At 40.9% G+C, this 27,082-nt stretch overlaps 1 protein-coding gene across 7 annotated transcripts in view; it reads left to right on the top strand.

The window, feature by feature from the left end:
• PHACTR1 (phosphatase and actin regulator 1) overlaps nt 1–27,082 on the top strand; it is a 297,287-nt gene that overhangs the window by 246,385 nt on the left and 23,820 nt on the right. For all 7 annotated transcript variants that reach the window (XM_015617571.3, XM_015617569.3, XM_015617568.3 and 4 more), the window contains 2 exons: nt 1,225–1,433; nt 2,932–3,088. In XM_015617571.3, coding sequence (XP_015473057.1) covers nt 1,225–1,433; nt 2,932–3,088 — 366 coding nt within the window. The remainder of the gene's footprint in view (nt 1–1,224; nt 1,434–2,931; nt 3,089–27,082) is intronic.

Below are 27,082 nucleotides of genomic sequence, written 5' to 3'. Positions count from 1 at the left end.
GTACTCAATACTTGTCAGATGCAAGTTTGTGTGCCTCAAGGTCAACTTGGCCAGCACATCTGCTTTCATACCTGTGTTCTTCTGGAAAGTAAAATGGGAGTTTGACATAGAGAGGCAAATGTTGCCCATTTTTCATAGAGCTATTGCATCAGCCAGGATTTCAGTCAGAGGGCAGTTTCTGCTGTTTTACAAATAACCCTGAGCCGCCACCATTTTTGCCTGCCAGTCTCTCATTCAGATTTCACACTGGAAAAGCAACATGAACTATTTAGATAAAAATTGGTTGGGAAACATGATTCTGTTCCTGACTTTTCCTTTCACTTTTTCTTTGAATTTGATCTTCACCTCCTGATGTTCCCATTTCCCTACATGATATGTTATTTGGTAAAGGACTTTGAATTCAACACATAAACAGGGCTAGATAGTAGCAGTCCTCACCACAGGTCTTAATCTCATAAGATGCAGAAAATAATCAATCACACCTGTGACAAAAGAAATATGATGTTAGTGCTAATTCTGATTGATCATCAGCACCAAGCTGGAAAAAGAGCTAGGGCAGGACAAGGGGTATCATCGTGGTCATCCCCCACATAAATGTGCCATTAGCAAACAAAGCTCCCAGGTTTTAGCTACTTCCTGGTTACTCTCACCTGCTCTCAAAGTCTCTTTTCTCCAGGCCCAGTTTCACGTGCTCACTCCCCTGCATGTCAAAGAGCTGTGCACTTGCCATCCTCTCAAGTCACTCATCACTAGTGCAAGCCACTAGTTTTCCCTCTGTCTTTCTACAATTATCCCCTACAGTCTATCCCTATCCTTCCTTCCTCCCAGTCTTACTCCACTTTTTGCAGTCAGGTGAAACATTTTCCCCTTGTTGTCTGCACAGCAGCAGAAAGGTCACACAGACACCAGGCTGAAGGTGTGCTCACCACTGAGTAGCTGGTCACTAAGTATTTACCCCAGATCTTCAGTGCTTTCATCCTGGCTGACAGTATTTCTGTCTGCATGCTGTCCTGCCTCTCCCTAATAAGTGTTGTACCCTAAATCTATTAAGTACTCAGTTTAAACCCATTTGATGTTTTGCCAGTCTTGAAAATCATTCTGTTCTCATTTCTTCTCAAAAAGGGATGAAAGACCACTACTTTCCAATATACAGTGAGAGAAGCAACTCTGCCTTTCATTGACCTGTTTCCTTTAGTTTATCTATTTGCTTTTCTTTCCCAACAGCTCTGGTTTACACACAAGTGACAGTGTTACAAAAACAGGACCTGGGGGCCTTCCAGACATGAGACAAGTGCCAACTGTTGTGATCGAATGCGATGACAATAAAGAAAATGTGCCTCATGAAACTGACTATGAAGATTCTTCCTGCCTCTATCCAAGGCAGGAAGAGGAAGAAGAGGAAGATGAAGAGGAGGATAACTCATTATTTACAAGTAAGACTCATTCCATTTTTCTTTTCTCACTTATTTAATTTTTGCTCTGAACTTGCAATACACAAAGGAAATACAAGGTCTGTGTATTTTGTCTCTTTGCTGTGGCTTTTGCATCTCTCAGGGCTTGACTACATGGGGATGCTAATTCAAAATAACAAGCAGTATGAATTTATAGTGATTTCACTAATATACATGAATTCCTGTCTCAGTAGCACTCAGACTAAATTCAAATGATAGATTTGGGCTTATATTGGTTCAATTAAAAATTGGCTTTTGGATTCACTTTCCCAAATGCCCATGGTGAAGAGAAGTCCTGCCTTTGGCTTAAGTCAAGATCATGTCAATAGTTACTTCAGGAGGATGAAATAGTTGCCACACATAGAGAATTAGAGCTTTTATATATAGTCAATATTAAATCATTTTGGAATCATAAATGTGCACATGCTTTGAAAAGGGTCACAATCAGAGGATTGAGCTCAGATAAGAGGATGTTAATCAATAGCCATACCACAATTACAGACTGGGAAAGGACCTGTGGCCTTCCTGACCTCTGTAAGGAAACCCAACTCCTGCCTCAGTGTGGCATTGTAGGACTGTCCCTGAAGACAAGATACAGTATTTTATATATGACAACTGCTTGTCATCCTAGACACTGAAGTTCCAGGCCTTTGGCTTTCTTTTCTTCTGAAAACTGGAAGCAGTACAATCAAACAACATCCCTTTTAAATCACACAGAAAGAAGATTCTGAACCAGGCATATTTCGTCTCCTCAGAAACCCACCTTACCATGCAAGTGAAATTAAGCAGTGTTTGCTCTTAAACTAAAAACAGAACAGAACTGCACTATCTCACACTCTCCTGACAGAGGCCAAAACCTCTCATGTGTTTGTGTCTCTCTGTGTCTGTCTTCCTTGCTCAAACTGCTTTGGACATGAGCCTAAGAAAGCAAATTGGAGCCATAAAAGGCCACTGGTTTTTAGGGTCTTTGCCACTGTCACTGCCTGGGAAGCAGTTTGTTAATGTGCACAGAGATTTATGCTGCTTCTGATTGACTTTTGATTCCTTCTAGTGTTGGCTTAGATGTCTTGATACTACATTGCAAGAGACATTCAGATACCCCTCTCCTTTCACATGCTGTAGCTCTGCTGCCTGCCCAGACTCTGAGGTTGAATTTTTCATTCCATTATGTGGAAATACTGTACTACTATGCTACACATGCTACCAGCAATTCTGAAACAAGCCCTTCTTCTCCATTCCCCTCTATGGAGGAATATATTAATTTCTATTTTCTGTATACATACAAATTTCAGTTTTTCCTTATTATGATATGAATTGAGGTTAATTGAGCACATGAAGTTAATTACACCCCTTTTCCCATAGTTCATACCAGTGTAAAGGAGAGCCTCATATTGTCCCTTGTCTAGTACTTCTTTGCCGGCTGCATGCTGTAATGAAATGATGACACCTCCTTTGGCAGACCCTCTCCTCTCTCCCACAGGCCCCCTGGCAAGGAAACTGTGCAGGAAGGACTCTTTAGCAATCAAACTAAGCAACAGGCCTTCCAAGCGAGAGCTGGAAGAAAAGAACATCCTCCCCATGCAGACTGATGAAGAGAGGCTTGAACTTAGGCAGCAGATTGGGACAAAGCTAACAAGGTAAGAGAGAAACTTTTTTTTTAATTCTTGCTTTTGGAAATATGTGGTGGGATGTAGTTTTTTCCTTAGTCTTTAAACATTTGAGATCTGTTTAGTTACAATGTTCAAGAGGAAAAGCCATGGAGAGGAAAAAATGGTTATATATGTTGTTTCTGGTTCAGTAAAGCTTCCCATATAACTCCCCATTTCATTTTCCTGCCATATGCTATGGGACCTTTGGTTAAGTGTCAGTATGAGCTACATGAATTTGGTTCTTTTTGGTGCATCATTGTAAAATGTTCAGCTTTGATAACATTTTGGACTGTAGCTGCAGGTGCCATTTTATAAGCTATTAGTTTGGCCAAAGGTCAGAGGTATAATTTTCTCTTCTGACTGTTCCTTCTGTGAGTAGCTGAGACTTTTCCTGGTGCAAAATAGGTTAAGTCCTTCATTGGGTCAGGTTGGACAGATTTACCCTGTCTAAACACCTTCTTCATAACAGTGTTACTCACAAACTGTTGTGGTTTTCTATATTACATGGGGTATAAAGGGGTGGCCATTAAATGTGGAGGATTTTTGACAAGAATTAGTAAACTGAGGTTAGACAGAACTGTCTAAGAACCTTCTATGTGCATGGCATGATTTCTGTAATCAATTTAATCCTCTTACATTGTCAACTTGGTGGTATGCAGAGCTGGTGAATGCTGTTAGTTGCTCTTCAGTGAGAAAACCACAAGGAGATGGCCAACCAGTTGTTGGGAATTTTCTTGTATGTTTTCATTTTTTTATTTTGGGGGTAGGTGGATAAGGGGGAAACACTGCTACCATGTTATGGAGATAGGAAGGAGCTCCTGGTAAATACCACTTTCAGCAATTCATTTACTTTTCTCTCATGGCCTTGTTTATCACCTCGTTGGAATAAACTAACCACACCTTTCCAAACTATCTTTGAAAGTTTTTGTGCTGGATCATACTCAACCTACTCCAAAACTCCAGTTCTTCAGTTTTCTTGTTGAGGGGCTTCAGCAAACATGCCCAAAATATGTAAGATTGTGTTGCACTGTTGTTGGTACTGTGATTTTTCAGTTCAGTCTTTACTCAGCTTTATTCCAACCTTGTTAGACTGTAGCTGCAATGGGGCTCTGGGTCCCAAAGAACAGCACAGGACAGCAAGGTCCCAGTGCTTATATGATTAAATTTGAACCCTTTTGAAGCATGTGAAGAATTTAAATGTTTGTCTCTTAGCCTATCTCACTGCTTGACCTTGCAATGACATTAAACAGCATTATCACTGTGTCACCCATTTGCCTAAATTACTTAGGTCTTTCTGAAGTTTTCCAGCTATGGCTGGTGAAGAAAAGTGATGTCATTTACAAACATTGATTCTGCACAGCTCACTGTGCACCAGGTCTTTTTCATTATAAGTATTTTATTTTTCACCTCTCCAAAACCTGCTTTTTTTCCTCGCTAAACAATATTTTTTCAGCATATGCCTTTTTAACAAAAGAAGCTATTTTTGACAATACACAAAACTCTTCCTTTCTAAGTCCCATATTCTCATAATGTTGTTTTTTGTTTCCCCAGTTGTATCTCTGCCAATCTGAGTTTAACAGTTTGAGCTATAATGCCTGATCTTGTCTTCTAATATAGCTAGGACTTAAGGGTAATCACGAATATTTCAAATAATTAAAACTGTGTATATATGAGTTCAAAACAATAGCTGAGCTGATTAACAGCTGTTTCATTCCTGCTTTATATCAGTGTAACATCACTGAAAATGGTAGAATTCCACATGCCTTAACTGGAGTGGTATAGCTGCCAGTCTGACCTTTAAATTAGTAGTATTTACAACTTAGTATCTCATCTTTTTGAGTAGTTGAAAATAATCATGAAATATGAGGAGAAAACAATTTTTTCTTGTATCTAATATGTAAGAAGCCACAGACATTTCAGCAGCAAAAAGGAAAGGTGCTTGTCTTACCAGTGTTTTATATCTAAATGCGATATATCCATGTGCACAAACTGATGAATATTAAGTTAAAATAGAGAGAATATTTTAATTTGGACAGTATTTCCTTACTGTCCAGACTTTATTACTGAATCCATCCTTTGCTATTGCTTGGTAATTGTCACACAGTGATGCAAATGCCAACCAAAATTAAAGTAGTGAAGCATTTATAGTCCTTAGAGAAGATGCTAGATGCAGACTATAATTGCAGCTGGCAATTTTGGATTTCAGAGGGATTTGTACTGCTCCACCAATGGTCCCCTAGGGTTTAAAATATCCAGCCAATCAAATCATATATGCTACTTACAGAAGTAAAAAATGCAGAATAAAAACTTCAGCACAGAGTTATTGTCTGTAATGGATCAATTAATTTTCACCAAGAGGCTGATTAGGATACTTCAGTATTTATGCATAATCCTCACAGTATTTAATTTGGAAGAGCTCATTGGCTGCCACATTTGGCAGATCAGAATTTGGTATTATAAAGAGAATGTCTTTTTCAAAGATGCCTCTATCCAGGCATATTGAGATTGGCTCATGACATTTTAAACATATTGTTGACATATTGTGTGCGACCAAAATCGTCCCAGGTGCAGTTCCTCCAGCCTTATTAGAGTTGCACTGGGAATCAGTTTGGCTCAGAAAGGTCTGTTCAGATCTTGTTTAAATGTAGTTTGGAACCTCTTGTTATTCCCAGAAAATTATTATGACTTGAGTATTACATCAGCCAACTGGAAGAGAGAGAGATTCCACAGCAGAATTCCATTTCCCATGCTGGGAGAATAGTGCCGTGACTTACACCAGGCCAATTGTAAGGGTGAGGCTGGAGGGACTGTATCTTATAGGAGGACCTGGCCTACCACACACCTTGGTGCTCACTCAGCCAGGAGAGAAATTCTTTGTGCCTGTCATAGAAACATTTCACATGAATTGTGAAGTCGTGCTTCCCTGGTCTTCGTCCTGTGTCATGGCTCAGCACATGCAGACCCAAGCAAAAAGGGAGCTTCTTGTCCAAGGTGGCAAAATATGTCCTAGCAAAGGCAGGAGATTCCACATCATATGAATTCCAGCCACATGAATAGGCTGCTGCACCATAAACCATTTCTGAGGAGTCCTTACATAGTAATTATGGCAATTGATTACAGCAATTAATTAGAAGACCTCCTCCTCTAACCAAACCAGAATGGATTACTCCAAAATGTGACATCTCCCATGAAGCAAGGAGCAAAAATAGTGAATTAAGATGCAGAAGTTTCAGCTCAAAACCACATGTGGCATGGGAATAGGAAATGGATGCTGGAGGCCATGTTCTTGGCTGCTAAAAACCTTTACAGCTCCATTATCTTCCACTCTGAAATGCAAACCTTCTGTGCTAAGTAAATCTTTAAGTGGATATGATGTTCCTTTTTTTTTTTTCTTTTTTTTGTCTGTTCAGCTTCTCCTTAATTCCTCCTCCATTTTATCCCTCTGCTGCCTGCACAGCTTAACAGCTGCTCAAGAAGTGTGCATGTCTGACCATAAGACAGGAGAACTGTCTTAAAGTGAAAGGAGAACACAGAGAAAAAAACAGTGCTCTGAAAATTAATTTACATGGAGAGGGAGGAAAAAGACAGATGTCTCTCTTCTGCCTGTCTCACTGGCTGTGTTGGACCTGCTGGGAAGCACAGGTTCCCTGTTATTCCAGTTAGAGAAGCAGCCAGGAGGACTTGGATTTAGCTTTCAATTGCTGTCAGGGTGAGAGGAATGGGGCATACCCAGGCTGTGACAGTGAGCATGGAGATTTTTCCAGGGCAATGATAAAGGCCTGTTAGGAAGCCCTGGTGAAAAGGAGGGCCAGCACTGATGGGTGATGGACAGCAGAGCTGCATGTCTCCCACAGACTGCAGGAGTGTCCCCTGGTACTGAGACAGGTGCTTCAGTGCCAGTCCTTGCACTTCTCTTTCACCACAGAATCAAAATGTTGGTTGTAAAAGACCACACAGACTTTCTCAATCAACATATTTGGTGAACACAAGTGCCCTTCACAGAAACACCAGACTTTGTACTCTCTTGGAATGGGAAGACCTGTGGTGGTTTTTTTTTTTGTGTGTCTTTCACAAAGTCTCCCTCATACTCTGAGACAATGTGTGTCTTTAGACTGTCTGATCTGCCATATTCCGACACAGGGGGCTTTCTAAAGCATTCAAGTATTTTTCAGTCCGTTAACCCACCAACTCTGGTGAGGGTCCTCATTAGCAATTAGAGACAGGAGTATTAAAACTGATATTTTAGTCCACTGCTTTTCAAGAATACAGTGTATTTATTTGTTTTCCCTGATTGTTTTCATCCTGGCTTCTCCCACCTGCTGGAATTGGATGATCTAATAACACAAAACATCCAGTGATCCAGTGTGCTATCATCATGTTGTTATTAATCAATTTTAAGGGAACTTCTTGATATTCACAGTATTATTACTGGTCAACCTAATGTCTGTCTCATCAGCACACTCCTACCCACTGTCTGCAGCTCTGGAGGCAGAGGAGATACATAAAGGCTGTCCACTGGCAGTAGTGCTTGTCAGGGGACTGCTACCCTTCACTGGAAGGTGCCATAGGCAAGCCAGTAAGATTTTGCAATCCAATAAGAGTTTGTGCCATGCTGCTGCCAAAAGCTGTTAGTTGTAGGGGTCATATTTATCATGCCCAGTGTGAAAGCAAAGAGAGGTGAGGTGGGGAAGCAGCATCCTGTGCATTAGCAAACCAGGAAATGAGAAACAAATAAAGAAAGTAACTACCTATTGCCTCTTTCCTGACTTGGAGAGATGCTCTTCCAATTGCTTGACTGAATCCTGTGTGTGTCACTATATATGTTCTGCTGGCTTTAAAGCAGTGAATTAGAGGGAAGTTTCTCTGCCAGATATACAGTAGTGCTCTGCATTGTTTTTTGTATCTTCCTAGATTTATTCACTACAATACCTTACGGGGTACTGTCCTTACACCAGCAAGTGGAAAATCGCAATCTGAAGCAATATAAATAGTATATTGCAAGGATCATGAGGCAATAGATCACAGAGTTGCTGTCTGTGTGCATATAGCTGTAAATAAGTACATTTGAGATTTGGACATGCACACCTGCTAGATGTGTTTTTATAGTCCCAGTGATGTTTTGGAAATGGTACCAAGACATCTGTGACTGAGAAACACAGCATAAGAAGTCGTAAAACTCTATGGAATGGCGGGTTTGACAGATGGTGGTCACCTATTACCTTGTTGAGAAAGATAATCTACACATTCCCTGGTCAATACCACATCTTCCTCAGCTGTGCTGAAAAATGCTGCTTAGAAACAGAATTCCTGTGATGGAATTAACTTGGTGAATTCCCACAAGTATAAAAAATTGTCATTGATTTTTAAAATGTCATGAGGCTGCTGTGAGGTTTTTGGACTCATTCCTATCAGATACTAGAAAGAAGAGTAGACAAATTGGACAGTTTGGGAAGAGGATTGGACTGCCAGCATCACCATGAAGGTAACAAATATTACCAGTACTGAGGAAGGGTCAATCAGCAAGGCTTGCACAGTCATTGAAACACACAGCAGTTCCTTCAGAGGTCTGAGGGGACTGAATGGTTTGAAGCAATCATTTTTGTTTACTAGAATTTAGGCTGTGAAGAGATTCAGCTTTTGAAATGGTTAATTCTTTAAGCAGCATTGCAGCCCCACTAGGGAAGGGTTTATTCAGCCAGAGGATGGCAGCATGATGGCCCCCGTTGAGCATGGCTGAATCTCCTCGTGGCTGGTCCCCATCTGGTGCTGTGGAGGGAATTTTGTGCCCTCCCTATCTCCGAGTCATTTAGGGATAAAAAAGAATGGGCAGACAGCAGGATTAGGCTTTATTCAAAGACTTCATTTTGCTGGGTAATGTGAAATAATTTCTTCCTAATTACGTTTGACGTCTGCAATTCTCACACTTATTGTTAGCTTCCACTAATGAGAGAAAAGCAAGTGCCTAAAGCAAGAGCTCATCCCTGATGGCAGCACGCGCGCACGGATGTGTGTGAAGCTTGCCTCTTCGTGTGCAGGGTGCTGGGAATAAATCACATGGAAAATGGGATTGTGGTAAACGAGCTCATCTAAATCCTGGATTAGAGGGGACAATGTGACAGCACTAGATACATGAATGGGGGTGACGGAGAAAAAGTGCAAAGGGCTGAGCCCCAGTTTCGGCTGCAATGGTACCTAGGGAGAATGGCATTTTTCCCCTTTTAATTTTGCTTCATGAGGAAGCTATCCATTTGCAGAAGCCACAAGGGAGATATCAAAATTGCCCTTAGCATCAGGAGGAAGGCAGGAAAAGCAGGTGATTATTTATGGGTGACGAGCTGAAACTGAGCTACCATTACACATCTGGGCTCAAGCACAGGGAATAAATACTTTGAGCAGAACTGGTCTGGGTTCTGTGCATTGGTGCAGATGGGAGATGGGTGTTCAAGGCCCTTGACAGCCCTCTTTTCTGTGATCAGTATCCTGGTGAGCTCTGATCTGCTGAAAGGAAAGGTAGCTTTTTAATTAGTTAAAATACTCTGAGAAGGCTGCATCTTCCAACCTCAGGCAAGCCACTGGAAGAGATGCATCAACATCAATTTATTTATTTATTTGATTGCTTGTTTGTTTATTTAAGGTATGTTGATGTCTCAAAAAGTGCATACATGCCTATGAACTTTGGAACATTCCATTAGTTGACAATCTCTCATTGACAGCAACATTTGTGTACTTTCAAAAAACCATCCCATTACCAAGATCTCTTTACACATCTAACTGTCTTTCAGTAGGACAGGGATCCTCATTTCTGAGCACAGTTTGCACTTACCTCTTTGTATGAGGAGTTTCCATGGCTAATATCATCATTCATCACAGAAAAAGGCATGCCTAACATCATGATATGCTATTACTATCATTTTGATGGTTGTTTTGCATTTCATAGCTAACAGCATGAGTTTGCTTTGTCTGAGTAATTTGCTATGGCAAAAGGTCAGTGGAGCAATCAAGGGAAAGGGGACATGACAGTGTCACCACAAAACACATCACCTCTACACATTCCCTGGTTTGGGGGATGAACAGTGTCCTTAACCTTTGCAGCTCCACCTTGGCATGGGATGAAACTGCCCCCATCAATTTTGCTCAGCTAGGGCCAGCAGATGTTTTGTTATTTATGGAAGCAAAACCTTGCAGAGCAGATATAGTCTGTCCTTGGGCAGATGTGTCTCTCCATGTTAGAAGATGGAGCTCCAAATATACAGAGACATTTTATTTATGCTACTATAAAGGAGGAACATTGTTCTGAGGAGAGGGATTATTTTAATGGTACACAGCAGGGAGTGGCATTTGAGGGCTACGTCTCCCCAGAGGCATCTGTGTGACTACTGATGAAATGGAAAGTGTTTTCATCATGTCCAAAGTTCATTTCAATCAGAAATGTCACCAGCCCAGAAAGGAATTTGTTTTTTCTGGGGTCTGTTACTGTTCCTGTTTCTGCTCTTGTGGAAGGAGTGCAAGTCACACTTTCCGGTCATTGAAACACCTGTTTCTTCTATGCTTTCTCTACAGAAGTTGAGGCAAAATGGGGTTACAAATTCCTCTTTGTGCTTCCCATACTCTTCACCCCCCTGACACTGTCTGTATTTGAGGTCTAATTCAGGCTGTCAACACAGCTGAGACAAATATATTAAATCTACCTTAATTTCCTTTGCAGTTCCAGTGGGGTGTGGTATCATTCATTTTCTGCCCCAAATTGATTGTACTTTTGCTTTTAGTTGTCAAACTACTGTCAGCTTTTATATAAGAGGAAGCCACATTTCTCTGCTGGGCAAAATAATTCATGGTGATATAAATAAAGCTTGTAGCACTAACAGAATAACATATTTTGGTAATAGAAATAGTCTTATTTATGCAGTAAACAAGAGGCCACATGGAGTCTGTGCAGCACTCTCTTTTGAGTAAAAGAATGGCGTTAATAAAAACAGGTGAAACAAACACAAGCAAGGAAGTGACTGCTTAAAAATGTTATATTCTGGATTTAAAAACTAAGGTGGTTTATTTGTTGGGTTTTTCTTTTGCTGGTTAATACTGACATATTTAGGGCAGCTCCATTAAGAACTAGCTTATAGATTTCCACCTCTAAAAAAATCTAACCATAAATCTTCATATTTTGTACCTCCTGATTGTAGGTAGTTAATCACAAGCACAACAGTTGCTTAGCTTGGATGACCTTGTAATTTCTGTAAAGGAAACAAATCAAGTGGGAGTACAAGATAAAAGAAGCAGACTGGCAGGAATAAATTTCTCTTTATAGTCTGCTGATTGTAAAATAGAGAAATTGCTCTTGGAGCAAAATATTTAACCTCTCTCAGAAGTTATATTTGCATTTCCCCTCCACTTCAGTGTATATCATGGCCTACTTAGCAACACATGTGCAGGAGATTTAATGGAAGCAATCCTTGTAAAACAGTCAAACATGTATTTGAAAGCTGATCCAAGTCAGGATTTAAAAATTGTGTTTATGTGTTCATATATGTACCCTGTGGAACATACTATTTCCATTACTGTGAGTACAAGGAGAACTGCTAGAGGAGTAAGTCTGACTTGTGTGTATGGTCATCCCTCTACATCCAGAAACTCTGGAGTTTCATGTGCAGGCTATTGTATGTGAGTAAACTGAGGTGACTTTCTGAAGAGGAATAAATAAGGTTAAATATTTGTGTTTGTTTTGTGTAGGACTAAGTGTCTTTTGGACAAATGTATCAAGAAAGCAAATATCCTTGCCATTACACCTGGTACAATCATGTAATGTTAGAATTTTGCGTTTGAACATTTTCTCTAAGATATAGTGTTAACAAAAGGATCACTTAGAGATGAATGGGGTCTCTTTTTACATATGTGCAGAAAAGTTACAACCAATCTTTTAGAGGCAGGTTTGGATAAGAATTATGCTCCCAGTTCCAGTGCAGCGGGATTCACAAGCCATGCACAGACCATATGTGGGAATTAAACTAAGTCCTTAGCCTCAGACCTGACAGTGTGAAAATACCATTTGTGTTAATAACTTCAGTGAAGAGAAAGTGTTCTCATATGTGGTAGACCACATCAATGTGTCCCTAAGTGTGCAGACTGTAATATTCATTACTTGTCTTTCTGATAATAAATAACAAACCAGCGAACTACAGGGAAAGCACATTAGCACCAAGATTAATTCAGAAACCTGGTTCTTCACTGACATCCCTGAATTCAGGAGGCAGCAACACTACTGGTAAATGAAGAATTAATAAAACAAGCATTCAATATAGTGTATTTGCTCAATGAGCAAGCATCTATAATGTCAGGCTAGACTATTTATCCTGCAGAATACTGCAGTTTTTCAGCATGTTAGAAAAGTCTTCACGATTTTCTTTATTGAAGTAATCAAGACAGAAATGGTCTTCCTGCCTCCCTGCAATTGGCTGGCTTTGATTTAAAAGCCTTGCAAGCAGGGACTCTGATCTCAAACATCAGGGGCTGCAGAGGCCCTTCAGTGGGGAAAAGGCATGGTTCCTGGACCAGGGCCCTGTCTCTTCTACAGGCTCAGGGACATCAGTTACCTGGTGGGGTGGCAGATGGGGGCTTGGGTGCACCCAGACCCATTAGGGGAGCATGCAGGGAGGTCACAGATTCATATCATCATAGAATGATTTGGGTTGGAAGAGACCTTAAAGACCATCTGATTTTCCTACCGTAGGCAGAGACACCTCCCACTAGACCACGGTGCTCAAAGCCCCATCCAGCCTTACCTTGAACACTTCCAGGGACGGGGCATTCACCATTTTCCAGAGAATTTGTTTCAGTGCCTCACCATCCCCACAGCAAAGAATTTCTTCCTAATACCTTATCTAAAGCCTCCCTCTGTCAGTCTAAAGCCATTTCACCTGTCCTGTGACAATGCTCTTATGACAAGTCCATCTCTCTTGTGGGCCCCCTTAAGGTACTGGAAGGCTGCTATATGTAAAGTGTGAGTAAACTCCCTCCTTGGAAGTACAGAGGTACAGAGTAAGGTCTCTGGTCATCAGCCATGAAGGGATTTTCATAGCCTCATCAGCTGACCCACCTCCAGTTAAACCTGCAAGCAGCATGGGAAGCATGGTCCTTCAGCCTCTGGCTGCACTGGAGAGTTGGATTACCCAGACTGTGTTCCAATTCTGGCTTTCCCAGAGCACTCTGTGCCCCTATTCAAGGACTTCCCTGCCCCAGGAAAGCTTTAATATCCAAAGTTCAGCTATAAGAGAAAGAAGGCAGGCAGCCCCTCTGAAAGGAAGTGGTTTGTTTGGATCTGCACATCAGTCTCAAAGTGGGGAACAATTTCTCTGATAAGAGGTTTGGTGCCTTTACATCTCCCCATCGTGGGATTCCCAAACTGATCCCAAAACCTCCCTCTTCTATGTCCAGGGAAAGGAGTGGCTGATGTTCCAAAGCCAGAACATCCCCTGAGACTCTACCTTTTCCTGTTTAACAATAAATTGTAAATGCCTGATGTCCTTCACCTTCAGGTGGTGCCAGAACCATTCAGCCTTCCCTTGTTCAAGCAGACATAAAAGATAAGATAGAGACCTGGGCCATTGCAAGCATCATAGAGCCATGTGATATTCCACCATCTATTTCATCTTCCCCTTCAGACTAGACTAGCAATGAAAATCTAATACTCTACTGCAGTTAAAAGAGCTGCCAATATTTTGCACTGCACTGTTTAATGCCAGCAAAGGGCTCCATCATGTTTTCTAATGTGACATGACAGATTAAGAAAGGCTCAGTGGTGGAAATATATGATTTTTGCCTCTGAAAACCATCATATATGACAGATTTCTGGGAGCCACTTTTATTTCCCTTTGTTTTGACTAATTCCTCTCTTTAGCGTCTGTAGTCTGTTTTAGTCTTATTTCTCACTGTATTTCAGTAATGCTGGTAGCTCCCCCCACCCCACCTCGATTAGAGAGACTGTGCAGAATTTGGTCTCAATCTGAGGGATTTTTGGAGCAGATATCAAAACAATGATGAGGAAATGCAAAGCATCAGTGGAGGAATACCAGGCATGACAGGTCACTTGTCTCAGCATCCTTCCTGATGGTTGCACACTTGACTGCCTCAGATTTGATTCTCCCACCTGCCCATCGCTGTACCTTGCCTTCCTCTCAGTTCTGTGCACTTGTCACAAGACATATCATGTTTTAACAATTAGGGCATGTGTTAAAATCTTCCAGAGAGCAGTGCTGCTTCACTATTCAGCATAAAAGTATAAATGAAAGGATGAACTTGACCCAGCATTACTAAAGATTCAGTGCCATCCTTATTTTCTTTAATATTTCTTCGATTCATCATGTCAGCTGTGAGGAGTACTCAAAGACAAGAAGAAAAGCAAATGTCACTCCTATATTCAAAGAGAAGTCAGGGAATTATAGGCCAGTTGACCTCACATTCATCACTGGGAAGGTGATGGAGCAGCTAATCCTGGAAACCTTATTCAGGCACGTAAAGGACAAAAAAGTCATCAGTAGTCAACATGAATTCACAAGGGCAAGTCATGCATGATTAATGTGATGAACTTGTGAAGTTACTGACCTGGTGGACAACCAGGGAGTAATAGATAATGTCTGTGTAGATTTCAGTAAGGCTTTCAACACTGTCTCCCATAAAATTCCTCAGGTGTCCAAGATTGGGCCCAGTCATTTGAACTTTTCTATCCATTTACCCATCCAGTCCAGAGGCTTGTTCAGTGGCACTCAGTCTAGCTGGACTCCAGTAACTATCAGTACACCCCAAGCAGTCAGTACTGGGTCCAGTCCTCTTTAACAACCTTCATTAATGATCTAGATGATGGGCAAAGCGTATCCTTGGCAAACTTGCTGGTGACACCAAACTGAGAGACATGGATGATGAATGCATATGCAGGATAGTGCTGCCATCCAGAGGGACCTTGACAAGCTGGAGAAATGGGCTGACAAAAATCTCATGAAGTTCATCAAAGGCAAGCACTAATTGCTGCACCTAGGAAGGAACAACCCCATGCACCAGTATATGTTGGGAGCTACCCAGCTGGAGAGCAGCTTGGCAGAAAAGGATCTGGGGGTCCTGATGGGCATGAAGCAGCAATTTAGCAACATCAACCAGCAACTTAGTGGGGGGAAAAATTGGCTAATGGTATTCTTGGCTGCATTAGTAAAAGTATTGCCAGTAGGCCAAGGAATGTGATCTTTTCCCTCTACTGTGAGGCCACATCTGGGGTGCTGTGTCCACTTCCAGCTCAGAATCACAGAATATTCTGAACTGGAAGGGATCTTCAAAGATCATCAAGGCTCTTCTGTAGAAAAGAGATATGGGCATAAGAGAGAGTACAATGAAGGGCCACAAAGTTGATGGAGATGATGAACTGGATCATCCTCCCTATGAAGAACAGCTGACAGAGCTGGAACTGTTGAGCCTAGACAAGAAAAGGCTCAGGAGATCTTATCAATGTGTATAAATACCTGAAGGAAGGGTACAGTGGGGACAGAGATAGGGCTCTCCTAAGTGGGGCCTGGTGACAGGACCAGAGGCAATGGGCAGAAACAAAACAAGGAGGTTCCCTCTGAACATCAGGAACATTATTTCTACTCTGAGGGTGACCAAACACTGTCACAGGTTGGCTAGGGAGCTTATGAAATTCCTCTCTGTGAAGGTATTCAAAAGTCATTTGGACACAGTCCCAGCTCTAGGCAGCCCTGCTTGAGCAGAGGGGTTGGATCAGATGGGTTTCAGAGCTCTCTGCCAAACTCACCATGCTGCAATAGCACAAGGTATCAAAAGAACCGACAGTGTCAATATATATTAGCAACATCTTTGGTTTTTGAAGTGTATGACATTGTTGGCTGATTTTTTTTTGTGTGCCTTTGGCCAAATTCTGTCTCAGACTTCCCCAAATCATGATTCTCTTCATTCTCTGCAGCCTAAGGTTTCTATGAATATGTTTCATAAAGCTATTCTGCTGCAATGTTTGATTAATTTCTTCTGATTTGGGTTATTGCACAATGACTGCGCCAGCAGAGACAATTTAGCCAGGTCACAAGCTTTGAAAAATGCCTGTCTATGACATGTAGACTGTAAGAGTCTCTAGCTTACTTCAGTCTCAAGAGAGTGTGGGATTAGCTCTTGTGACCAAACTCCTTGTGTTCTGCTCTATGGAAAAAGTTACCAGGATTCAGTTTCTAAACAAGAACATCTCACAGACGTGCTGCATTCACAAGGAAATCAACTCCATACACCCAGCTTCCTTCAATAAGCATTTCTCTCAGCCCTGCACTTTCCCATCCCCTCAGTCCATCTTTGACACAGCAAAAAAAATCCCAAAAAACAGAGTCCCAGTTTCCTTCCAAGAGTTTTCAGTGTCCCTGCACCCTTGTATAGCTCTTTTCTCCTTTTCTAACTATCTGAAGCAAAACTTTAAGACCTGCCTTCAACACTTTCTATTTGTGGGTGAATCCAGAGACAACAATCAGCAAATTATGGTTCTTCATCACTTGGGGGATTTGGGAGCTTGGTCCTCTCACAAACATCCCAGATAGCCTGCAGTGGTGCTGCCTGGTATCTATACAGCAACAGGCATCTCCAGTAATGCATTGTACAGCAGTGTTCTGATGTCTCTAAAGAAGAAAACAGAGTGGTAGTGTGTATTTAATGCACATTTTGCTAACAACACTGCTCAGAGGAGTTTGAAAAGCTGGTAGAGTGTAGTAGTTGTGAGACATTCCCCCCAGCTCCAGTTCATTAGCAGCTGGTGTTCATTAGCTGATCTCAGCAGAGCAAAGTTGTTATTAGTATTAGTATCTCCAGTCATGAGAGTAGGCTTACTACCCAGTAAACTATAGGGTACAGATCTAAATTCAGTCTGCCTGTAATACAAAACACAAGTCCACATGGCTGTGGCCATTGGGGGTGGAAGGAGGGCCTGGGAGGGTGTATCCTTTAACTTCCCTCTTCAATATGGATGAATGAGAAATTGCATGTTTTAAACTAATAAAGAAGTTGAGTAAAACTGGGAAGCAGGCAATGTTCTGTTTGCCCAGACCATCCTAGCCAGCAGGTTTTAGTCCAGTCTGCAACCTCTCATAGAGGTAGGTGCAGTTTCCAGCTTTATGAGCACTTTGTGCATCATCAGTAAATACTCAGAATGGATTTTTTTCAGGGTGACTGTGATGATTTCCTTTGCTGCCTTTTTCCAAGCCTCCTGTCCTTGCCATCACTGCAACTAGATATGCAGAAAACAAGTGTATGCCACAAAACCAGGGCATTGAATGCCCAGGATGGAGGTATTTCAGTCTTGGCATTTGTGTGTGCCCTGCAGGGAAATCAAGACTTCTCCTATGGCATGTCTACAGCCATGAACAAACATGCTGTGTTCATCCTGAGTACAAAGTGTTTTAAATATTCATTCTTTTCTGCCTGAATGCCAGCTGCAAAGCTATTCAGTAAGGAGCTCAAACAACAGTCACCAGTGTAAGGGAGTCTTTCTTTAGAGGGCAAACAATTGCAAAAAATGTGGACTTTGACAGCACCCTCATTTGAAATATCACAGGGAAGATAGCTACAACACTTTCCAAATGAGATTTAAGAAATGAAGTGTCTGAAGTGTAAAGAAGAAATTATTCTTTAGGTCAACAGGGCCAGGAATAGTTTTCTCTCCCATTTTATATAAAGAAGATGGAAGATGTCATTGGGCATTACCTCCCCTTCCATAGTTCAACTTCTAGTTAGGAGAAAAAAAAAAATGTAAAGAATACTGGTATCACCCCAGCAGCTAGATTGTGGTAATGAAGCAGGTTATCACATTGATAAAGTGTCAGGTGGAACAAGGGAATGTGCAGGCAAGAGTACAGGCACCTGATAGTAGTTGGAAAACTGAGTGCGGAGAAACTTCAGTAAGGGCTGAACTGAGCTCTCAAAACTTCAGGGAGAAAATATAAAAAGCTGATGTCACACTATGCAGGGGACAAAGAGAAAGGCTGCATCCTGCTCAGCATAGCACAGAGGGTTTGAATGTCCCTCTGGAAGTCTTTTGTTTCACAAGGCGGGGTTGTTTGTTTTGAAGTTAAGCGTATTTGCCTGGAAATAGGATCTTTGTTACTTTGGAGATTATTGATTCCCGCTGCTAATTCGCTATTTGATGTGATAAGCCTCTTTATAGCATTCCATTTGTTTTGCTGTGGAAACATGTGCAAAGCAACAACAGAAAAAAAGCTTATAATTTTGTAGTCCAAATTTAGCCTCTAGGTAATTATGTGTATCTCAGTAACTTCAAGAGAAGAAAAAGCAGATGGGACAAGAATTCTCCTGAGTAAAAAATATCTTGTCAGGCTTTTAGGCCACTAGATTTGAACCTAAAGGTAATGATATAACTGTGAAATAATCATGTATTTTCATAATAACATAATACCTTTTCAAAATAACAAATCTGAGTTTCCTAAGGCATGGGTTTGTGTGTTTTTTTTTTCATTTTAACCAGGTAAATAATTTCATCTGGTTCTGTTTTTAAAGCTAGACATTTTTGCTATTTTCTATCTCTGGTGCTGCATGTTTTCATTGATGTTCCATGTGATGCTAGGATTTTTTTAAAAATTGTTTCTGACCTTTGCTAATGGATAGAGGCAGAAGTAGGCTCTGGCAGTGAAGGTGTTAAATACACACCATCTGGGAATTTGTACAATGGGCAAATCTCTGGTAGGGTGGTGAAACATGACATTCTCTAGAAAGATAAGAAATTATTGTGCAGTTGGTGATACAGATAGAAAAGAATCAGTGCTGTAAAACATATGCAATGACCCAGTCTGAGCAGCAGGTATCCCATTAAATGGTGAGGAATGACCAAGAAACCTGCACTGAAGTTTGCAATGCGGGTGCTGGGGAGAGCTCTCCTTGCAATCAGTAGATTTGTGCTTGGAATCACTGTAGCAGTTATTGGAAGGAGAGTTATGTCTAGTGGACTTGGCTGAATAAGGGATTTTTTTTGCATTTGGTATGCAAATGGAACAAAATAATTAACAAGTGGAGCAGAGTAAACTGACTAAAAATAGCAAGTAAAGGCATCATTAATTTTTATATTACACACTGAAAACTAGCATTTCAGGTCAGAATTAAATATTGTCTAGTGCATTTTTAATGCTTTTTAAATTTTATTGTTTTTAAGATAAGTGTGACAAGTGAGTTGGTTTTTTTCAGCTGAAACTACTCATTAAGTTTGACCTCACCTTGCAGATAGTTTCTGACCTTCTAGAACTCAATTTTCCAGCAATTTTACTTTGTTACAAACATTTCAGCCAGTCCTAATTCTTAAGATTCAAGGGAACGTTTTAGGCACAGTCCTTTGCAAAAAGGTACTGCTATTTATCTCCTGCCTTTCATGAAGCCTGGGGATCTGAAATCCCACAATCTGGGGAACCTAAATCTTTCTGTCACAAAATAGTTAATTGCTCTTAAAGCTCTCAAATTTGTTTACTTCCAGGAATTTCCCACTTCAGTAGCAAGACAAAGTATGGGCGCCATGCTATTTCCTATGCATCTTTTCTAGTAGAAAATGAATTATTGTGGTTTTGAATTATTGTGGTTTTGAATTGCCAACTTCTGATATAAAAGCTTTTATTTGGAGTTCCTATATTGTGGCTGTTCCAAGTCACTGAGTATTTTAGCTTTTTGATTCATCTAGCAGAAAGGGTGTGAGTTGCTTTTTTTTTAATATTGCCAGTGTAAAGTGCCTTCTTGGAGAGGAATTTTATTCCTGCACTATTGTTCATTTGCCTCTCTTCATGCTGGCACTGGTTAAATGGTCTATAACAAACTAATATGGTCAGGGGGTATATGTGATACAGGCTGAGAGAGCTGGGATTGTTCAGCCTGGAGGAGAGAAGACTCCAGGGAGACCTTAGAGCAGCCTTACAGTGCCTAAATGGGTTTCTCAAGAGAGATGGAGAGGGACTTTTTACAAGGTCATGTAAAAGTGAGGACAGGGAGGAATGGCTTTACACTGAAAGACAGTGGGTTTGGATCAAAGATTAGTAAGAAATTCTTTTCTGTGAGACTAGTGAGACACTGGAATGGGTTGCCCAGAGAAGCTGGGGTACTCTCATCCCTGGGAAATGTTAAAGGCCAGATTGGATGAGGCTTTGAGCAGCGTGGTCTAGTGGAAGGTGTTCCTGCCCATGGCAGGGCATTTGGAACTAGATGATCATTAAGGTCCTTTCCAGCCCAAACCATTCTATGGTTATTCCTCTCGCTGTACTTTGAGTGGTCTGTAGTAACAGAGGAGACTTCATCAGGTTAGCCATGTGTACGTTGAGATTAACATCAGTGAGCTGGAGAGGTTCCCCACCCAGAATTCTTTCCTTAAAATGAACAGCTTTTTACATATTTGATTGAGTCACAGATTACTTGGACTGCCAAGCAAATTTGGTTTATTTGTCCCTGGCTTGATATTTTAGGGTTACAGTTGTATTAGTGCATATGTGAATAAGAAGATAAGGGGCTGCTGCTTTTTTCACTAAACAAATTGCATATTGGCAGTGCTAGGAGTGTAACATACCTGCTAATGCACAAGTCAAGTCAGTCACTGTGGTCCATAGATAAACACCATGCAGTCACTATGATCCACAGAGGCCCACTGGGTGTCTGATCCTCAAGCTAACTAAATATAGGGAAGTTGGTTCCTCTATGATGTGTTTCAGCCCCCAACCCTTCCTCAGAGCCAGCAACTGTTTCTCAGGGTAGGTTGCATTTAAGTTTGTGGCAGCAGATTTCTCAGAAGAGGATCCTTAGAAGAGAGTGTTGCTGGAAAAGATCACTGGGGCTTTAGGAGAAGAGTTTTGTGGAGTGGGGCTGTACTTTCATTGTAACCCCTTGGCCTCCATCCATGCTTTCTTCCCTGGTCCCGCAGAACTTCTTCCCACCTAAAGCATTCCTTTTTTGTCTCCATCCCAAGGCCATGCCACATACAAAGAGGAATAACTGCTTTATTCCTATATCAAATATGTTCCAACATCAAAGCTTCCCTGAGCATCAGAAGCCAGGGTGAGGAAAATTCCAACAGAGAAGGGAATTCAGTTCTTTTGGCTCATACTTGGAGATGGCTCTGCTTTTAAGAGCGTAACTTTTATTCATTGATATAAGTATGTTCACAGAGACAAAACAATATTACTATAGAAAGATTTCAAAACAAATCATTCAATAATGCCTATAGACAGCAAGCATATCTGTTCATCTCTGATTATTTTTGGTGCCATTTTACTCAAGTCATTCACAGATTGACCTTGAACTGTGAATTATGATTTCTGTACCTTTGTAAAATCAGCTTTTAATTCAATATTATCACATTTGGTGAAGCAAGTGTCTTTTCACAATGCTGTATAGACAACAGAAGGACAATCACTAACATTTTAGAACATTTTTTTCTCTATTACAATGGGTCCTAGCATCCATCTGTTTTTTCTGGCATGTTTTAGATTTTCAACCAGCATTTAGAAAATTCTTCACTCTGGATTTCTAGTACTCAAAAATATCCCATTTTTATTGTTCCAAAAATACATTATTGACTTAGATACATAGTAAATTCCCTCTTCTAAAAAAGATTGTTCTTTGTTTCCTACCACAGTTGTTGGATATCTTGTTCTTGGGTCTAGGGAAAAGAGATTTGAGAAGTAAGGCTGCAAAGCTTATGTGGTATAACTGTCTTAATTCAGCCATGCTTTTTTTTTTTTTTTTTTTTTTTTTAATCATTTAAACTTATATGATTTTATTTTATGTGAACACCCAGCATTTGGCTGAGAGCTTTGACGTTAATGGAACGGCACAGTAATGAAATGGAGGAAGCTCCATTTTAAAGCTTGAGGTGTGAGGCATGATCTTGCAATGTTCCACAAACCAGGAGGCATTTCCCAGTTAGTATTATTGAACACAGGGCCAAAATCTGGATTTGTGTGTCTATCACTGCTTGGCATTATCTTTAGAAAAGAAATGAAGTCATTCCTTGGGAAAATGCAAGTGTCTGCATTGTGATAGTGGTCTAATGGAAGACTGATGACCTGGGTAAGTCATTATTCACACCATTTCTAGTCAGATTTATAGGGCTATCTAGTCATTGCTTTATTTCTTTTAATAAAATACAAAGTTCATAGCCCAAAATAATTCTGCTTTATTTGGGTATTTTAAAGAAATTTGTTCCATATATGATGAACAAGAACCTTATGCAAACATAATGAATTGTCAAAATCTACATTTTGAATATGATTCTCTTTTCCCAGAAGACCTACTCTGGGCAGAAAGTTCTTTCTCAGGAAGCTTGTAACTTTCCAAAGAATAAATCACAATCACAATAATTCAATCCCTCAATGAGCTGAACCAGAAAAGATGGCATCATTTGAGCCATGACTCAAGAATAGATTCACATGATATAAAGAATGGGAAAACAAATTGGTCAGTTGTAAGAGTTTTAAACAAAGAGCCAGCTTGGTTATATTTTTCACTATACACAGATGCTTGAGCAAGCAGAAAAAGTGTTGATTAGTTTTCCCAAAAATCCTCACTGCAATCTAGAGTAATCGGAGCTTTAAAGTCTATACTGAAGCTGTTGCTCAACACAAAATCAAGTCTGGGATAAGGATAATTTTGGGGGGTAGTAAATGACTGCTTAGAGCCTGAATTAAAGTCTGAATAATTTCTGTTGTAAATCTGATTTTCCTGTAGAGCCCAGCTGGAAACACAACTGCAGATATGTTACGGGAAATATAATTTGGTTGGCTCACATTCCAGACTTGGAAGTGCTTGCAGTGCACTAATGCTGAGCAAAAGTATTGCCTCTCTGCTCAGGGTTATGGGACTGTTGTAGCTATCCTGGATCAAATGTCAGGAGAACACAATCGAAAGTCCAGGGAACACACTGGAATACTAAGGCAGAAGCAGTACCTTGCCAGTAAGGCACCATTAGAAAGTACTTCAACTGATACTTAGCAGTTTTTTAGACTTCCACCAAAAGCAAACACCTCCTACCAAAATTGTCTAACTAGTTCTCTGCTAAACTGTCACAGTGGTGCTTCACCCTTTTTCCTACGGATGAACAGGCATCTCTGCCCATGTTGGTCTGCTTTAGTCATTGTTACAGGCTTCTTTATAGCTGCAGAAGCATCACCGCCTCCCAGAGGCTGAATATTTTAAATTAACAGGGAGGTGGAGAGCAGTCATTACATGATAACTGAATTGTGGCAAATGCTCTTTATGGTTTTATTGCTCTAATTTGTCAGGAAAAGGAGTTATAAAGTGTATTATCATGACTGATACCAGGAGACCTGTCACGATTACCTGTGCATGAGCTTAAAGAAAGTGATAATCCTACAGATTAGCAAACGTCTTAATGGAGTCTAGTACAAGAATTTTATTGGTATAAAACTGTAATGCTTGCTTCTTTGGGTAGGGATTTTCTATTTAATATTCCTTCAGTTTATTCAGTCATTGATTAAATTGTATTTAATCCCATTTTATAAATCCTGTTTAGGAGAATGATAGTCCTCTGTAGACTCCACAGTCTGGCTGGCGAAATCTGGGCTGACACTTCAGAGAAAGTGAACCTCCAGGCTTACAATGATTTTTTGCTCATTGTGCAGTGATGTAAGGAAAGGCAGTAGTTCATTCCTGCCCTCTGTTAACAGTTAAAGGTAGAAGCAAATACAAGATTTTCTTCTCTGAATTTTTCTCTGAATTTTCTGTACGTGTACAGTGCAAAGAGCCCCTGACAGCCTTTACTTCATCAATTCTGCTTTGCTTTCAGCATTATTATTATTATTATTGGGAAAAGTGTGGTAAATTAAGATTCTTTACTCCCACTAATTTTTTCCCCATGTGGAATTATTTTGCTGATGTAAATCATCACAGTTCTACTGGCATCAGTCATGTCAACTAAAGAGCAATGTGACAAGCAGTTCTTCATAGCAGCTGGCTTCTCATGTGCCCAGCTCAGATACACTGCTCTGTTAGAGCAATGTCTAGGGTAGTATGAACCCCGTTGCAGCTGATTAAAGATATTTACACATACAGAATAAATTCAGAGTTGTTCCAGAGGTTATGCCCCACTGTGCTCAGAAGTTATTTTACATCAGGGTGACTTAAGTCATGAGGAGCAGCTGTGTGTGCATGACTTGGCTCAGAGATGCCTTGGGGATATTCTGGACATCTCACCATACTGCTGTGTGCCCTGTCATGTCCACCAGGCTTGTTTGTGGGTCCCACACACCAGATGTCACCATTCAAGCACTGGAGAGCTGCTAAGTTCTGCCTTTCGTGTCTGCAAACACTCACAGCTAATAAGCCTGGCAAGTGTGTGAGGAATCATTTTGCAGCAAGCCCTGTATTATATCCAGCCATTATACTTGCACATGACCCCACACTAGGCTCTTAAATTTTCTTGTCCTCTGGACAGAGGCAAAGATGAATTCCTGGTACACAGAAAACACATATCCCACATCATCCTGTTCCCATAACAACAAGCTGGATGGCATGAACCAGCTTTTTCTTGGAGCTCACCCACAGCAAAACAAGAGATCAAGGAGAGAAAACCCATGACTCCTGGTAGGGGACAGCCTAGGCAGCCAGGAGCATCTTGCTTCAAAGGTGCTGCCAGACAAAAGAGCTGCAAAAATCTGAGCCAAGGCCCCCCAGTGGGTTGGCTGCTGTCCTGAGAGCCCTCGGGCAGTGGCCACACTGCAGAGCAGGCTAAGCATCTCTGTGTTCTTCGTTTAAGTGTTCTGTTGTGCCCAAGGAGATGTTTTTCCTTTTATTGCTCCTGCAGAACACTGACACATGGAGCAGAAACTTTTCATTCTGAGTTCCTGGTTTGCTGGAGAGGCTCCAAACAGTAGTATCCATCAGTGAAAATGCTGCCTTTCTTTCCTGTTGCTCCCTGAGGAGATTGCACCCGCACCAGCCAATATTTTAGATCTACAGCAATTAATTTGCATGATTGTCCCTTCTGGCCCCAGACTCCTACTTATCCACCATAATGTGAGCAGCCCAGAGCAAATTCAAAAGAACAAGCAAACAAACAAAAAAAAATAAAACACCCAACAAAATAAGCCTCACTATACACTGTCCTTATGAAGAACTGTTCAGCTATTATTGTCTAGCACAAGGAGTGTAATACATTTGATCATGCAGAGAATTGGTTTGCTGTTGAATTTCTTTGTAAATGTGACAAAACTTTTTATTTTTTACTGACAATCTCATTTGGATATGATTTTTTCATTGAAATCCTAGCAAGACTTTCCTTATGTAACCAAAGATCTTAGGAAGGTTTCCTTTGTAGTAAGACCTTTGTCACAGTGTATTTGCAAAACTGTTGTAATCAATATTGCAAAAACCTATGAAGTACAAATCAAACAATACATTCTAAAGTGCAAATTACAAAAAACTTTCCTGTCCTCTTGAATACGTGAAGCAAATTGCAAAACAGTATGGATGGCACTGTGAAGGTCAGGCATGTTCACACATGAGCATTTTAAATACAGAAAGTGCTGTTAGAGGTGGTTACATGTTGAGGTCTGTCTCCCCTGTTCCTTGGTTAGACACCTGCACTCAGTTTGATGAAACAGCTGGAGTTACTTTTCTGATCAAAAGCAGCACCACACCTCTCACTCCAGCCTTACAGTTTGCACATGCAGATCCATTCTTTGCTGTGGCACTAGGATCCTTCCTCACCTCCATTTTCTCCAGTTTATTCCGATTGTGCTGCTAATGAGACACCTTTTTCCTAACCTGTGGCCTCCTGACTGCCTCGTGCAGCCCCTGTGATGTTAAATGAAGTAAGGCGCAGCAGCAAGCCAGCAATCAAACTACTGAAATCAACCTCTGCAAGCTAGGTGGGCTTCATTAACAGCTTTTTATTCTGGGCAGGACAGGAAGGAGGGCAAAATAAGGGAGCTGATGTTTGCCAAGGTCAGAGCTGTATGCTGGAGATGGTGTACTGAAATTTGGTGTGAAAGGAAAAAAATGTGTCTTTGCAGCCATAGTAATAAAGCATGAGCTGCTTGCCTTTCTTGATTTACATTATCTGTAACTAGTATCAAGATTTTCAAAGATTCACAGAGATGTTAACAGCTGTTCAACCTCTGGCAAGCCTAGAAATTAAGTAGCAAGAAACAAGAGTTAAAGTGGTGCTGTTCTGAGGAGCTGATGGAGGTCTTTGTAAAGCCACAATAGTTCAGGGGCAGAAGTCACTGTAACAGCATGAGGAGGAATTAAATTAAATTAACAAGAGACCATAAAAAAAGGTAATTGGGAGAGCGTGGAAGGGAAGGGCTGGGTTTATTTGAGGAGCTCATTAAGGAGGGACTTACAATGAAGGAGCAGGCTCAGTCAGTCCCAAAGGATGATGGAAATGGGAATGTAACAGCACTTCATGGAGATGAAAGCAGAGACTGGTACTGGAGACCAGGAACTTCCATGGCTTCTATTCATGACCTTCTTCATCCTCCAGTGCTGCTTTACTACTTGCACTGTAAGGACTAATTAAGATTTTGCTCCATTTTTCCTACTGCCTAAATCACATTATTGAAAATTCTTGGGATTATAAAACTCCAAAAGTGATTGATAATCCATGAATTACTCTACCAAAGTGGCATGGCTTTTTGTGCTGTGTATCACTTAAAAGTGGCAGTCACCATTTAGGCAGGAGCACTCTGCAGACTGAAAAGGGTGGATAATGGGATCTTCGAACTAATTTGACTCTAGATGGGGAACATGGGTATTCTCATCTGGCTTTCACTAGGGGCCCTATCAGAGAGTGTGGGGAAGAACCCCATGGTCTATAGGTGCTGAGCAGCACAGGAGCAGAGGGTACATATAATAACAAGAGCACACTTGGAGGAAATCTCTGTCCTCTTGTGTGGAAGCAATGACATGGTAACATGCAGTGAAAGCTTAGTTTAAATGCATCTACTTCAT

Source organism: Parus major, chromosome 2 (assembly GCF_001522545.3).
Source record: "Parus major isolate Abel chromosome 2, Parus_major1.1, whole genome shotgun sequence".
Classification (NCBI taxonomy): domain Eukaryota; kingdom Metazoa; phylum Chordata; class Aves; order Passeriformes; family Paridae; genus Parus; species Parus major.
This window is presented reverse-complemented; position numbering and strand designations above follow the sequence as displayed.